We start from the raw sequence: 16,556 nt of genomic DNA, 5'->3' as shown, positions 1-16,556 counted from the left end.
ATTCCTCGGATCTCTCTGAAATTTGCGTCAATCTTCGACATTAAGGCCGGGCATGCGCTCTGTGCCTCGTGAAGGCGCTCATTAAATGCATTCCAGTGGCCGAATGTCACGTGGCACTGCTGCCGTCATTGTACGGCGGCGGCGTCACGGGCGACGAGACCGAGGCGGTTTAAAATGGACGACCCGATGCGTGCTTCGGTTCCCGTGACCTGCATCCGACGGTGGAGACCGCTCGGGCTCAACCCTATAAAGCCTTCTCCTTCTCCCCCTCTTCGCCGCATTTGTGCCTTCTCGTGCTCCGTAACCTCCTTTGGCGCTTCAGTGCTCCGGCAACTTCGGTTCTTCTTTTTTCGGCGATTCCGTGTTCCTTGTCGATCTTCATTCTTCTCTGTAAGGTTCTTCTTCTTTTCTATCTTTGATTCTTGTGTTTTCTTTGCGTTTCTTTCCCGAGTTTTGGTCCTCTGGGCACTATTTCGTTTGTCATCTTCTTCCTTCTATCATCTTCCTTACTTCGCGTTTTGTGGTTTCGCCCGTTCGGACAATGGCCAGTTCTTCTCAGCCTCAAGACCCGGCCCTCGGCCCATGGTATACCACCATGGAGTCGTGCTTCGATCGACGCGACGCCGATATTTTGATGGACAATTTTGACATCCCCTCTGATTTTGAACTTATCTTACCCTCCCCCTCCGCTCGGCCGCACAAACCGCCGCGCGGAGCTTTCTGTGTTTTCCGCGACCAGTTCATAGCCGGTCTACGCTTTCCAATCCATCCCTTTATCGTAGAAGTTTGTAATTTTTTCGGCATTCCGCTCGGAAGCTTAGTCCCTAACACCTTCCGCCTTCTATGTGGCGTTGTTGTCTTGTTCAAAATCCACAACATTCCCCTTCGACCGGAGGTTTTCTACTATTTTTATTATCCTAAACAGTCCGAGCTGGGTACTTACATGTTCCAGGCTCGGCCCGGTTTAGTCTTCTTTAATAAACTGCCTTCTTCCAATAAACATTAGAAAGAGTACTACTTCTATCTTCGTCTTCCCGAACGGGCCTCCTTCCGAACCCAGTGGCAGATCGGACCGCCAACCTCCCCTGAGCTAAAGAGGTTCAAGACCCGACCGGACTATCTTCACGCTGCCAACATGCTAGCCGGTCTGAAGTTCGACATCAACAAATTCTTACCCGAAGGGGTGATGTACATATTTGGCCTGAGTCCGATCCGGACTCCCCTCCCAAGCGGCTTCGGTAAGAATTTTACTTGTGCATTCGCCTTGATTGCTAACTGATTTTCTCCTTTTTCCTTTGCAGCGGACATTGTCATGGAGTCCGTGATGGCCGGGATTTTGAAGAGGAAAGCGGCGGCGCTTGAGGCCGCAGCTGCCAAGGAGATGGAGCAACTGGGCATCACCCCGGTCAGCTCTAACGAAGGGGAGAGCGAGACCCACGAGGAGTCGGCCGCTCAGGCTTCTCTCCAGGAGCCGGCGGTTGGAATAACCTCTAGCCGAGGGCCTTCTGTCCGGGAGGAAGGATCCGCTCAGGAGGAAGAGCGCCCTCTCCGACAAAAGAGACGCCGAACGGAGACACCACTTCGATCAGCCACTTCCGCGGTCCAGCCGTCCGAACGGACCACCGCCGATTCTCGAGGCAAAGCCCCAGCGATTGAGGCTATCTCGTCCGATCGGACCCCCTCCCAACTTGACGCGTCCGCGGACCCCCTCGAGGCCATACCTGTCAGCGTCCTTCCGCCCTCTTCCCGCCGAGTCCAACGTTCGGCCATTTTGTCCTAGTTTTCTGCACCGGCCTCTGATCCTTCCCCAGCTTCCGCTCAGACGACTCCCGCTCGGCACCGTACTATCAGAGTCTCCCTGCATCTCCCCACCGAAGAGTTGATGCCCGAGTCCGATCGGCCAACCGCGCCTGAGCACATGATCACCATGAAGTGGCCCCTAGCCGAGATGTGGGCCGACGCTCGGGCACGTGTCGTGATGATTCCACTCAGCAATCTGGACAACATCCACATGCAGCAGGCCACTGGGGCAAGTGTGCTTTCTTCTGAAGTTTTTTATGCCATAATTCTGATAGGCTACTAACATTCCTATTCATGCTAGAGATGGGTAGAGGAGATCGCTGTCTCCAATCGTCTGGCCATGGTGGACGAAGAGTTAAAGAGGCTGAAAGCTTCGAGCGGCCCGTCCGGCTCCCAAGGCCCCTCATACGCCGAGCTACAGAAAGAGCTCAAGAAGACCCAAGATCTGTTGGCGGCTGAGCAAAAGAAGACGGCCGGCCAGGCCTATACTCTGGCCGAACTCGAATGACAGGTCAAATCACTGGATCAAAAAATAAGCCTGGCAACCGATCGGAAGAAAACGGCTATCGCCGATCTGGATAAGAAAAATGTCGAGGCGAGGGGCCTGGAGCAACGGGTCAAAGAGCTAATAGAGCAGCTAGATAGCGAGAAGGCGAGCCGCTCGGGCGAAGCCATCAAACATAAGGACGAGTTGAAGAAATTACAGGAGACTCTTGAAGCTTCGCAAGCTACCTTCAAGGAGTACCAGGAGGCTGAGCCCGGCCGAGTCGCAGCCCTGAGGCTGAAGCACATCCGCTCGACCGAATTTTCAGAAAAAGTGTGCGAGCGGATGTATAATGCCTTTGAGCTTGCCATCACTACCACAACGGACTATCTGAAGTCCAAGGGTCAGCTCCCTGACTCCGCCAGCATCTCAACCCAAGACTATGCGACGCTCCTCAGCACCATCCCTAAGGACCTTTATGATTTTCTGGAATAGAAGTCTTTATGTAATTCGGCCGTTCGGCCAAAAACTTCATTTTTTGTAATTCAGCTGCTCGGCCTTGATTTCTCTAATTTCAATGAAAAATTTATCTTTGTGCAACTTCGTTTTTACTTTGCATGCTTGTGGGTGATCGATCGGGGCCTATGACACACAACTCAGCCGACTAGGCCTCCCGAGCGGGCGTAGGTGGCATGCGACTTGTCACTACTTTCCCTTGCCGCTTATCTTTGAGCGTCTTTCGTTCCGGCCGGAGGGTTTATAGTCGCCGGTGCGACTCTCGATATTTAACGTCGGAGCTCGACGGTCTTCCGGCCGGAGGGTTTATAGTCGCCGGTCTGACTCTCGATATTTAACGTCGGAGCTCGACGGTCTTCCGGCATGAGGGTTTATAGTCGTCGGTCCGACTCTCGATATTTAACGTCGGAGCTCGACGGTCTTCCGGCCGGAGGGTTTATAGTCGCCGGTCCGACTCTCAATATTTAACGTCGGAGCTCGACGGTCTTCCGATTCGGCTAACGATGCCCTATACTTGCGCTAATTTTTCGATTTTTTACTCCTGCATTTCAAGTATACAGCCGAACGGAAAGAATACAACATACATTACATTAGCGCACCTTTCACTGCGCACGGTAAGGGTGGCGGTGGTTTGCGCTCCATTGTCGATCCAGTTGCCGTCCGTCTTCATCCTCCATATAATAGGCACCCGAGAGGAGCTTTTCGATGACTTTAAAGGGGCCCGCCCAAGGAACCTCCAGCTTGCCAACGTCCCCGACCGGCTTTACTTTCTTCCACACTAGGTCGCCGACCTGGAATGCTCTAGGGATCACGCGCCGATTGTAGTTCTGCTTCATTCTCTACCGGTACGCCATCAGCCGGACGGACGCCTTGGCTCGCTCTTCGTCGATCAAGTCCAACTCCATGTTCCTCCGCTTGGCATTGTTATCATCATAGCTATGGATCCGGACGGACTCTACGTCGACTTCAATTGGGATAACTGCTTCGCCTCCGTACACTAAATGGAATGGCGTGACGCCCGTTCCCTCCTTTGGGGTAGTGCGGATAGCCCATAGGACGCCCGGCAACTCGCCCACCCAGCTTCCTCCCATATGGTTGAGCCGAGCCCGAAGAATGCGAAGGATCTCCCGGTTGGCTACTTCGGCTTGACCATTGCTTTGGGGGTACGCCACGGACGTGAAGTGCTGTTCGATGCCATAACTTTTGCACCATTCTTCGAGCTGCTTCCCGGCGAACTGTCGCCCGTTATCTGATATGATCCGGCGAGGAATGCCTAACCGACATATTATATGCTGCCAGATAAACCTTTTGACCATCTGCTCGGTGATCTTGGCCAGTGGCTCGGCCTCCACCCATTTGGAAAAATAGTCGACCGCCACTAGAAGAAACTTCCGCTGACCGGTCGCCATAGGGAGCGGACCTACGATATCCATTCCCCACTGATCGGACGGACAGGATACTGTAGATGCTTTCATCTCCTCCGCCGGTCGGTGGGAGACATTGTGGTACTTCTGGCAGGAGAGGCACGTCGCGACGGTCCGAGCGGCGTCTGCTTGCAGGGTTGGCCAGAAATACCCGGCCAACAGGATCTTCTTGGATAGTGATCGTCCGCCCGGATGACCTCCGCAAGATCCTTGGTGCACCTCCTGTAGGATGTACTCCGCGTTCTCCGAGCTTACACATTTCAAAAGTGGGCGGGAGAAAGCCTTCTTGTAGAGTTGGTCTCCAACGAGCGTGAACCGGCCGGCTCTCCTTCTCAATAGCTGGGCTTCCTCCCGATCGGACGGTGTCGCACCTGAGCGCAGAAACTCCATAATGGCTGTCCTCCGATTGCTCGGGAATGTGAGGCCCTCCATCCGGTCAATGTGCGGCACCAAGGATACTTGCTCAATTGGCTGTTGGATGACGACCGGTGATATTAAACTTGCGAGCTTGGCTAACTCATCTGCCGCCTGGTTCTCTGCTCAGGGTATCTTCTGGATAATGACTTCTCTGAAATGGGTCTTGAGCTTTTCGAAGGCCTCAGCGTAGAGCTTGAGCCGAGCGTTGTTAATCTCAAAAGTGTCCGAGAGCTGCTGAGCGGCCAGCTGAGAGTCTGAATGGATTGTCACCCGACCGGCTCCTACATGCCGAGCTGCCTGCAAGCCGGCTATGAGGGCCTCATACTCCGCTTCATTATTTGTGGCTCTGTAGTTCAGCCGGACGGATAGGTGTATCTGTTCTTCTTGGGGAGAGAGTAATAGCACACCAATCCCGCTCCCGAGCCGAGTGGACGATCCATCCACAAATATTTTCCACATAGTTTCAGGCTCGGGATTTTTCACTTCGGTAACAAAATCTGCTAAGGACTGCGCCTTTATTACTGAACGGGGTTGATACTGAATGTGAAATTCACTTAACTCCGTTGTCCATTTGATGAGCTGTCCGGACGCTTCTGGGTTCAGCAGTACTCTTCCCAATGAGCTATTTGCCCGGACGATGATTATATGTGCTAGGAAATAAGGACGAAGTCTCCGAGCGGCGAGGACCAAAGCAAAAGCCAGCTTCTCGAGCCCAGTGTAGCGAGATTCAGCATCTTTTAGAATATGGCTCAAGAAGTACACAGGTTGTTCTTCACCGCTCGTCCTCACTAATGCCGAGCCCACTGCCTGCTCGGTTGAAGATAAATAAATACAGAGCGGCTCACCTACAGCTGGCTTGGCTAACACGGGCAAGGAATTCAAGTATGTCTTCAGCTCCTCAAACGCCCGATCGCATTCCTCGTCCCAATGAAACTTGGTAGCTTTGCGTAGGATCTTGGAAAAAGGGAGACTCCGGTCGGCAGTCTTAGAGATGATCTTGACAATGCAGTTATCCGCCCGGTCAGGCGCTGTACTTCCCTCAGGTTTCTTGGGGGCGGCATATCTTGCAATGCTTTTACCTTGCTGGGATTTGCCTCGATGCCCCGCTCAGTCACTATATAGCCCAAGAAACGGTCGCCTTTTCCTCCGAACAAATATTTCTGAGGGTTTAGCTTGACTCCATACTTCCTCAGCGTTCGGAAGGTCTCCTCCATGTCCGTAAAAAGATCAACGGCTCGGACGGACTTGATGAGAATATCATCCACGTACACTTCTAAATTGCGTCCGATCTGCTCCTTGAATACTTTGTTCATCAAGCGCTGGTAGGTTGCTCCCGCGTTCTTCAGTTCGAACGACATTACATTGTAACAGTAAGTGCCGTCGGTTGTGACGAAGTTGACCTTCTCTTGATCTTCTCGGGCGAGCGGTACCTGATGGTAGCCCTGATAGACATCTAGCATGCATATCAACTCGCACCCGGCTGTGGAGTCCACCAGTTGATCAATCCGGGGCAGAGGGTAGAAATCCTTTGGGCATGCTTTGTTGAGATCCCGGAAATTGATGCAAACCCTCCACTTGTTGCCCGGCTTGGAGACTAGCACTACATTTGCGAGCCAGCTCGGGAACTGTACTTCCCTTATGTGGCCGGCCTCCAGGAGCTTCTCGACCTCCGCTCCGATGATGGCGTTTTGTTCGGCGCTAAAGTCCCTCTTCCTTTGCTTCACCGGCCGAGCGTCCGGTCGGACGTGAAGCTCATGCTGTGCTATACTTGGCGAAATTCCCGGCAACTCATGCGTCGACCAAACGAAGACGTCACAATTTCTCCGGAGACATTTGATCACCTCCTTTTTCTGGCTTGCCTCCAGATCGGCCGCAATGAATGTGGTGACCTCTGATCGGGTCGGGTGGATCTGCACCTCTTCTTTTTCTTTATAAACCAAAGAGGGTGGTTTTTCGGTTATGGCATTCACCTCGACCCGTGGCATCTTCCGTACGGAATTAGCTTTGGCTCGGACCATTTCGACGTAGCATCGCCGAGCCGCCAGCTGATCTCCTCGCACTTCTCCAACTTTATCTTCAACCAGGAACTTAATTTTCTGGTAGAAGGTGGAGACGGCCGCTCGGAACTCACTGAGGGAGAGTCGACCACGGCGAAGTTGGCGATCCAGCGTCCTTCGGCTCTTCTCCCAGTGAAATAGCGGTCGGACTTGTCAGGCCGGTGCTTCATTGCCGTAAACACAGAGGGGGTTGCCATGGGCAGCAACTCGGCTCGATCAATTTGCGGTTGGTCGAAAGCCTTTTTAAATATAATGTTGACCGAACTGTCTGATAAAAATGCGGTGAATAATATAGTTAGCTATTACCGCTTTGATGATGAGGCGTCGTCATGGCACTGACTCCTCAAGTCCACAGGTTGAAGCGATTTGGGCCCGCTTGTTCTTATTGCCGTACCGCATGGATCTCGAGCTGCCTGACACTCGCCTTCCTTGCTTTGTTGGAGTCACCTCCGGTCGGTCCGCCAGAGATGATGTTGATTTCGCCTCGAGACGTGCCGCTTCTATTTTCTTCCTCCCGTCTGGAAGGCCTAGGCCGCTCCTTAGATACTCGGGATTGTCGCCCAGGCCCGCCGTATAGCTTTGCTCGGGAAACTCGATCCGCTGGGGCACGGTCGGCGTGTCGTAGCGGTGGATGGCGATCCGGTCCAAACCGTCCTCGCGGCCCTCGACCACGAAGAAGTCCTAATCTCGTGTGTTATGCGTGTCGGTCCGGTGGAACGAGCAAAACATGGGGGTCCATACCTTCTTTTTTGGTTTGGACCGCTCGGCAGCTACCTCTTGGATGACGTGGGGCTTTGCGTGGTGAGGGCGGACTGCTTCGGTGCGCGGTCCTCTGGGCGGCTAGTGGCCAGTGAGCGGCTTCCGCTCGGCATGGGCTAGCCGCTCAGTTGGAGCTTCTTTTCTTCGGGCCGCCTGTGCTTCCTCCACATTAATGTACTCATTGGCCCGGTGTAACATATGATCATAGTCTCGGGGCGGCTTTCGAATAAGTGAACGGAAGAAGTCACCGTCCATGAGGCCTTGCGTGAACGCATTCATCATTGTTTCTGAGGTGGCCGTTGGAATATCCATGGCCACCCGGTTGAATCGTTGGATATAAGCTCGGAGCGGCTCCCTGGGCTCTTGTTTGATGGCAAATAGACTAACACTGGTCTTCTGGTAACGCCGACTGCTCGCAAAATGATGGAGAAAAGCAATGCGGAACTCTTTAAAGCTGGTGATGGATCCGTCCGGCAGCTTCCGGAACCACCGTTGCGCCGATCCCGAGAGGGTGGTAGGGAACACCCGGCATTTCACTCCATCTGTGTATTGATGTAGTGTAGCGGTGTTGTCGAACTTTCCTAGATGGTCGTCCGGGTCGGTGGTTCCGTTGTATTCCCCGATCGCCGAGGGCACATAATGCTTGGGCAGAGGGTCCCGCAGGATGGCCTCTGAAAACTGCCGGTTGATCCGCTCGGGGGAGGCGTCCGTTCGGGGAGCCTTGCCTTTTCTGTAGTCTCGCCTGAGCGCCTCGTCGGATGAAGATCCTCGATCAAGGTTAGCTGGTGCGGCTTCAGGAGGCGTATGGAATAGGGCCCGATGAAATGGAACCGGGGAAGGCGGTGCTTCCGCTCGGCCTCCTGACGCTGACGTCGCTTGTTGCTCCATTCGCTCGGCTTGCGCCTTCTGTTTCTATTGCTCCACGAGCTTAGCTGCTCTTGCCTCAATTAGAGCGTCGAGCTCCTCCTGGGAGAGCATCACGGTGTGCGGTCGTCCAGCTTCGTCCATCTCTTCCGCTAGAATGCAGGTTCGTTCCCACAGACGGCGCCAATTTGATCCTGTCCGAACGCTGAGTCGATGGACGTTGGGGACGTGGCGCTCTCCGCTGTCTTCGATTGGCTGAACGACTCTCCGGCGAACCTGCAAGGAAGTCGGGCCGGGAAGGGGTTCCCGGCGACGACCCTCCGACGCTCAAGTCAAGCAAGAGGAAAACGATGAAGTGACATCCAAGATGAGAGATCTCGTACCTCCGGCGAAGTCTGAGGGCTCTTATATAGAGTTGTGGGGAGGTTTATGCACACCTATCGAGGCATACATGTGTCCTTTACCATACCTTAGTATGGGCTTACCAGAGGAGCATGCCTGACACCATACTGCTACAGTTCGAGCACCTCTCTAATGTGACAGCAGAACCTTCCGTCATAGGATTCTGCGTATGACTTGGTCGTCGAACATGCCTGTTGTCAGAAGATGTTCCCCAATGTCCCTTTGTCATTGTCTTTTTTTTCCCCGAGCCGAGCGTCCATCCGCTCGGCAGGCATCGGTCCGACCGGGTGTAGGTATCGGTCCGACCGGGTGCTCGGCTGAGAATGTTTCTTCACAGCATTGATGCTTTACGCCTCGACCGAGCGGGCTACCCGCTCGGCCCGGTGACCCTGTTCACGATGAGCGTTGGAAACTCGACTCCTCGTCGGGTTGTCTTTGATTCCGCCCGGACCCATTCGGCCGGTCGACCCAACCCTTCTCCGATCAGCCGGACCTCATACTGATCCTTTTGACTTTTGATCTACACATGGTGTTGACTCCCCTCCTGAGGGGGTCCTGTTATTACCGGATGAATATATATATTTTATCATACACACACAATAAAGTTAATTAGAAGTGGGTGGAATTTTTTTCCCAAATATACGCGTCAATAATGTTGATCTCTCGATAATCTTATGGTTTCAACTCGAACACGAGTAATTTGACTTGTGACAAAGACTTATTAATGAAGTCAATCTAGGCCCACCATGACTATAGCATGAATCAAAATCTCAACTTTGTACAACGGACTAAAAAAGACAGAAGAAGACAAATAACTACTCTACTGAAGAAAAAAAGTACCCTTCAATTTTTGCGAACAAGAAAATAAAGGACACGGATATCTCGGGATGATGATCCCCTCCCAGCTCAGTATGTACACGCTATGTTGTTTGACTCGCGTAATTGCATGCAAGTTATAATTAGACGTGATCTTTATATGATTAAGGACGGATCTCAAATAGTCAGCGTGATTACTAATTTTTAAAATAGTGATTAATACATTAAAAAAAAATATTTATCTTAATTTTATTAATATTCGAATTTTAAATTTTATGATGATAATACTTCGTGCACTAGTCATTAAATTCATCTAAAGAGACCCAATCTATTCTTAGATTAAGATAGGTAAAGATAGGTAGATTGGTGAAATTTCATGGCCTCATTTAGTTAACAGATGGAATGATTAAATTCCACTAATATAAATAAAGATCAGGATTAATTTTTATATTTACGTTCAAAGGATCCGTTCTGTCCAGAATGATCCTTTAATTATTTATTTGAAAGGATGGATTTAAAATTGATCAAATTTTTTAGCGAGTAAAATTTTTTATTGTTAACTTTTAAAGATATGTTTGATTTAAATTATCATACATATTCTTGATTATGTGATTATGAGTTAATTATATAATCAAGATTATAAAGAATAAAATATAATTAAATATTGTTTAGTTAATGTTAGGTAATACTATAATCTAATATAACATTAGTTTTAATTTGATATTTGATTTTATTTTTAAGCATACATTTAGTTAGTAATTTAGTTGATAATATTAATTAATAAGTTGATAATATATAATAAATAAATGTAATCAATTTATAATTTTTAAAATTTAAAATAAACTTATGTATTTTTAAAATATATTCTTTGTTCTTGCCTTTTTACTTATTCCTTGCTCCCACCCATGCAATCGTTGGTGCCACCTCTTCCCCAAGCTATCGATCCTGCCTCTTCTGCAAGTCGCCAGCATGCCTCCTCCGCAAACCACCGGTGTCATCTCCAATGTCACTGTCCATCATCATGTCCTCTCTGATGACGTTGTTCAGAGGTGATCGCCAACACCGCCTCCTCCGCAAGCTGCTATAGCGCCGATATTGTCTCCTTCGCAAGCTACCGCCACCGCCGCTCATCCCACCAAATAGGCTGGAAAACAAAACCTCCCCCATAAGCTATCGCCTCCTTTGCAAGCTACCACTGCCACCACCATCTCATCCCACTAAGCTACCCCTGGTGCAGAACGAGTCGTATGTCCCTTTGTGTGCCCCTCCTTGCCTCCGCTCCTTCCAAGCCTAACGATCGCTTACCCTCCTTCGCGTGTTGGAAAAATGTTGTTGTTAATCCCGGAATGAAGAAAAACCCTATGCTTTCCAAGCTAATCAGATTCCCTCTTTTGCAGACGTTTTAGTGATGTGGCAAGCATAGTTCATTATTCTTGGGAATCGCTGATTATCTAAACCAAATAGGATTTTTGTTGATAACCTTAGATGGATAACTAAGGTTATCAAGCATAACCTCCAACCAAACATACCCTAATGCTTTGTTTACTTAGAAGGAAGGAAATAAAAACTATGACATTGCAAAGTCTAGTGGCATTATAAAGGCGCAGGACTGACGACCTTCTGAAGGCGAGCGCAAGCGAGGGTGAATATGAGTGAGGGCAAGCGGGCATGCATGGTTGGTGTCCTGTGAGGATGAGCGTGAGCGAGGATGCCAAGGAGCGAGCATGAGCGAGGGCGGGCGAGCGAAGCCGGTGGCCCTGCGAGGGCGTGTGTGCTGGGTTAATGGCCCTGTGAGGGCGAGGGTGAGTGTGAGCGCGCAAGGTCGGCGGCCTTGCAAGGGTGAGCACGAGTGAGGGCAAGGGCGAGTGAGAGGAAACCCATGATTCTCTATTTTTTCCATATCTTTCTGTTCTTTCCCTTCTTCCATGGAGAGCTTTTCTTTTCTCTCATCCTTGATTCTTTTCATTTCTTTTTTTTTTCTCCTACCTTTCCCCATGGAATTTTTTCTACCATCAATTCCTTTCCTTCCCCTTTCATTCTTTCAGAGTAAACATAGGCTAAGAGGAATGATGGATTACTCTTTTTTCCCTGTTTACTTGTTATGCTCTATTTGGGAGAGCGGAGAGTAAAACTAAGAAAAAAATTTCGTCGTTTACTTTATTAAAATTTTAAGAGGGAAGAGAAACACAATCTATCAACGGATAGTTTTGGAGCCAAAATCGATCACCTCAAAATAGAGCAAAAACTAGCAGATGAGAAAAAAATAACGCAAGTACCCCTTTTTATTCATTAAATTACATCATATACAAAAAAAAATTACGCATGTACCTTTTTTAACTCAAAAAATTATATTATATATCCAAAAAAAATGATGCATATATCTTTTTTAACTCACAAAATTATGTCATATACCCAAAAAAATGATGCATGTACCCTTTTTTAGTTAAAAATTACACCACATGTACCTACCTTTCTCAATCAAGGTAAATAAGCATGCAGAGGAAGAGATTTTTTTCCCTTTTCCATTCTCTTCCCATGTCCCTAGGTTTGTTTCATCCATCTATCGTCCACTCCTGTAGGTAAACAGTGCATAAGTAATGGACGGATGGATTACTAAATCCAATCGCGAATCATTTTTAGGCTTTTTTTTGTTAGTCCAAATCAAGCAGAACGATTTCTCTCCCCCTCTTCCTTGAAAAGAGGCACTGTGTGACTGCAATAAATAGCATCGAGCAATGGCCGAGGCTGTCATGTCTCGTACAAGGAGGCATCGAGCGATTACACAAGGTTGCTGTGTCTTGTGCAGGGAGGCACTGTGGGACTACGTGAGGTTGTTGGGAGGCATCACGGGGTTGTGCAGGGCAACATTGCATGACTATGCGAGGCAACATCGAGCTACCGCTAAGGCTGCTTCCTGTGGACGACACCGCTCATCGGGCTCGTACAACACCGAGCGACGACCGAGGCTACCTCACGCGTGTGGCACCACCTTGTCAATGCATCAAAATAAGGTATTCTATTCTCCCCGGATGGATGGTGCCTCCTCATCAGGCACACCCAGACGCAAATGTTTTGGACACTTGGACACGACTTTAGAGATAGCTGAGATGGACCTTGGAGACTGGAGTGGACGAAATACTGGAGCAGAGTGGTGGATGGGATGGAGGACACTTTAAGGAGCATCTCAGTGGCATGGATGGAACTTTCACTCGATGTCACCGTCTAAGAGAGTGTAGTGTGAGCGATGAGAAGAGATGAGAGGGGAGATCTGAGAGAGTAGTGTGAGCGATGAGGAGAGTTGAGAGGGAAGGCCACATCAGAGGGAGTCATGATGTGGAGTATAAGGACTATATGTGGAAGAGTTGTTTTGAGATGATAGTGATGTATAGGTGAATAGATCCACCTTAGAATGATCTATTTAGTCCATAACAAAAGGCTCGCGGTAAAGAAATTTTAAATTCGTTTATGGCTGGAGCTTTGTCAAAAAGCCCAAGAAGGTGAATAACCCCATCAGAAAGATCTATCTAGTCCGCAACAAATGACTCACGGTAAAGATGCATCAAATCCGTTGATAGCTGGTCACTTGCTATGACATCGGGAGTGATGTGACGATAAGGAGGGTCCCACCCTGCAGGAGTTAGTTGCCACGATGGAGGTCAAAGTTAGGGTGGTCAATGTTCAGGTATCATATGGCCAAACAGATGATAATCGTATTGGCCGGTCAGGCGATCAGGCTCCCGACCAGGAGGAGAAGGTTCCGATCTGACCCCACTTCTGACTCGGGGAGGTGTGTCAAACAACCGACACTCAATGGGGTGTTATTGGACGCCAAAAGGAGGAGACGATAAGTAGAATCCTGGCCGAGTAACTACCCCGCTCGACCCAACAACAAGACTTGGCACAAGCGCAGTGGAGTTCCGACCAAGCGGACGAGGCACAAGCGCAGTGGAGTTCCGGCCGAGTGGACGAGGAACAGGGTGTTGGACGCTAAAAGGAGGAGATGATATGCAGAATCCTGGCCAAGCAGCTACCCCACTCAGCTACCCCGCTCAGCCCAACAACAGGACTCGACACAGGCGCACCGGAGTTCCGGCTGAGCGGATGAGGCACAGGCGCAACGAAGTTCTGGTCGAGCGGCTAACCCGCTCGGCCTAGCAACGGACCCACTGTGTTATCTCTTAACATCCTTTTGGGAGTTAGTGCCACTGACACTAGGCATGGTCGATAAGAAGATCGTACGACGGAAGCTTCCACTGTCACATTAGAGATATGATCGGCTTGTTAAGATATTGTGTTAGAGATACTTTACTGATAAATCTTTTCAGGGAAAAACTTTGAGAAGTGTGCTTGCCTAGGGAAGTGTGCACATATGTTACAGGAACTCTATATAAGGGGGGGGGGTCCAAGCATCGACGGAGGTACGCGATATACACTATTTGTGCTACAGTGTTCATTCTTGTTGCTACGCCTTCTACATCATCGTCGGTGACTAACTTGAGCGTTTGAGAGCCAACGCCAGGGACCCCTTCCCTGGCTCGGCACTGACGTCATCTATTTTGCAGGGCAAAGCGGAGTGTACGGGTGGTCAGCAGAACCTACACATCCCCAACATTCCATCTCATCCCCAGCTACACATCACCAACGGTTGAGCGGTGACCTTAAACCCTCGTCTTCACCAACGGTCGAGCGGCGACCTTAAACCCTCGTCTTAGCCAATGGTCGAGCGGCGACCTTAAACCCTAGTCTTCACCAATGGTCGAGCGACGACCTTAAAGCCTCATCTTCGCCAACAGTCGAGCGGTGACCTTAAACCCTTGTCGTCACCAAAGGTCGAGTGGCGACCTTAAACCCTCGTCTTCACTAACGGTCGAGCAGCGACCTTAAACCCTCGTCTCCACCAATGGTCGAGTGGTGACCTTAAACCCCTGTCGTCATCAACAGTTGAGTGGCGATCTTAAACCCCTATCATCATCAGCGGTTGAGCAATGACCTTAAACCCTTGTCTCAATAAGCGGTCAAGCGTCGATCTTATAACTCAAGAACGATGAACGACCGACCATGAATACACGCTACTCAAAAGCTCCAAGTCTTTAAAATACGATGACTGTTCAAGATTATTCTGCTATGACTTCTCATCACCGATCAGAAGGTCACAAAGCCACAATAAGCAACTCACAATCTTGCTCAGGGTTTTACACGGTAACACGTGAACAACTGAAAGGCGAGTCAAATCAAAAGATGCCGAATGACGGCAAGGGGACGAACGAATAAGAAAAGATTGCTGGACGGGCGATCATTCATTAATACTTAGAATGAGGATTACAAACATCTTGCATGAGGATTACAAACAGAATGGTGAATACAAAATCACTCGAGCAAAGATCACTCCAGATAATCCAAGACATCATCGGGCAGCGATTCAATCAGCTTGTCCTGACCGATGACCTTACTCGATAGAGCAGCAGGGAGGTAGCCTCCTTCCCTGAGTTGGCCGAACGTCCCTTCGATCGCCAGGCCAAACAGACAAAGTGCCCGGTCGGTGACCTTGTCATTAAAAACACTCGAGCGGATGTAGGCTTGCTTCATAAGTTTGCACCTACTCGACTCGACTCCCTGATATGTCTCTAGGGCCGCTCAGGAGGCCTCAAGTTCTTCCTTCAACAGGGTCAACTCTTCGTCCTTGGCATCGAGTTGGGTCTTCATTGAAGTCTGCTTGGCCAACTGTCCATCCCTCTCGGCCTTCAGCGCGGCCTTAAAATCCTTCAAGTTTTGAGCCAACACCCGAAACTTTTTATTCTTGATCTCCAGATCTTCAATAGCCCAGAGTTTTCTGGTGTTGGCCAAATGAATTTTGGCTTCAAAGGTGTTGGCCTGTTTATTAAGCCAAGCTATTTGGGTGGCTTGCTCAGCGGTTTTTCCTTTCAACGCCTCCAGCAGCTCGGCGCTCTTAGCCAGATCGGCTCTTAGCTGAGCCATCTTAGTATTCATCTGCTCCAGCCACTCCTGAGAATCAGATGATTGGTCACTCGATGCCTTCAGTTGCTTAACTTCCTGCTCTAAAAAAGTAAGCATTTGGCACATGGCCAGACTTTCTACCCAATACTACGAGTAACCAGGAAAAATATAAGCATCGATCGGAGATAAATTAAGAAAATACAACACTTACCCCAGTGGACATCTGGGTGTGGCTTTCCGTGAGCACCCCTGGAGGGATGACCACTGCACAGGCTCGGGCGTCAGGCCATATCAGTATAAGCGGCCCCTGAATGATTATCTGATGCTTGGGGGCTCGGGATTCAGCGTCATCCGACTCACGTCATTCCTCAGTCGGAAGATGGAGAACCGCCATTATGTGGCATTGACCGCTCGGGACTGATTAGGCCGAGGTCTCTCTTCCGGATGGCCAAGATGATGGCGCCGGACAGATGCCAGGCTTTCGAATCTTTGATGGCGACGACATGAAGGCAACTAGTTGTTGGGATGTATACTATACGCCTAGCTTTTGTATGACCATCTGCTTTGAAATATTTTGAAATGAGAATCACTTTGGTCAAATGTTTATATTTTATATTTATATATATGTCAATGCAGTTGTCCATTTAATTTATATTGTAGATAACATGATGTGTGGTGCCACACAGAAGATCATATTATCGGTTTCTTATAAATTATAAATAGTAGCTCACAACCAAGATGGATTGGGACAAACCATTGGAACAGTTGTAGTGTAATTTAGTATTAGTCTATCTTGGCTATAAAATTATACTAGTACACTATGTGTGTATTGAGCATGACTGTTTAAGGTTTTTCGATTTGTACTGACTACATAAAAGAACATAACCTCTATTATTATGGATGTGTGTCCTCTTAATCCCTATATAATAACAAGCATATATACTTAGTATTTATTTCTTTAACTTATCAATGAGTGAGATTTATTCGTTAAATCAATAGACCCGATGAGTTGGGAAATAGTACTGTTTATATAGTGTGTTGTTGATTATAGAAGGAATCTGT

General features: G+C 49.1%; 1 protein-coding gene across 1 annotated transcript; it reads right to left on the bottom strand.

Moving 5' to 3' along the window:
* Positions 1-15,173: 15,173 nt before the first annotated feature.
* On the bottom strand, positions 15,174-15,620 carry LOC122054979. The gene has a single exon (XM_042616384.1). It carries the CDS (start codon positions 15,618-15,620, stop codon positions 15,174-15,176), a length of 447 nt encoding a protein of 148 aa, XP_042472318.1.
* Positions 15,621-16,556: the final 936 nt, after the last annotated feature.

The sequence above is a fragment of the Zingiber officinale genome, chromosome 3B (genome assembly GCF_018446385.1).
Source record: "Zingiber officinale cultivar Zhangliang chromosome 3B, Zo_v1.1, whole genome shotgun sequence".
In the NCBI taxonomy this organism is placed as follows: Eukaryota; Viridiplantae; Streptophyta; class Magnoliopsida; order Zingiberales; family Zingiberaceae; genus Zingiber; species Zingiber officinale.
This window is presented reverse-complemented; position numbering and strand designations above follow the sequence as displayed.

Coding starts and splice junctions, on each gene's coding strand:
- LOC122054979 (XM_042616384.1), bottom strand. CDS start 15,620: ATGTGCCAAATGCTTACTTTTTTAGAGCAGGAAGTTAAGCAACTGAAG.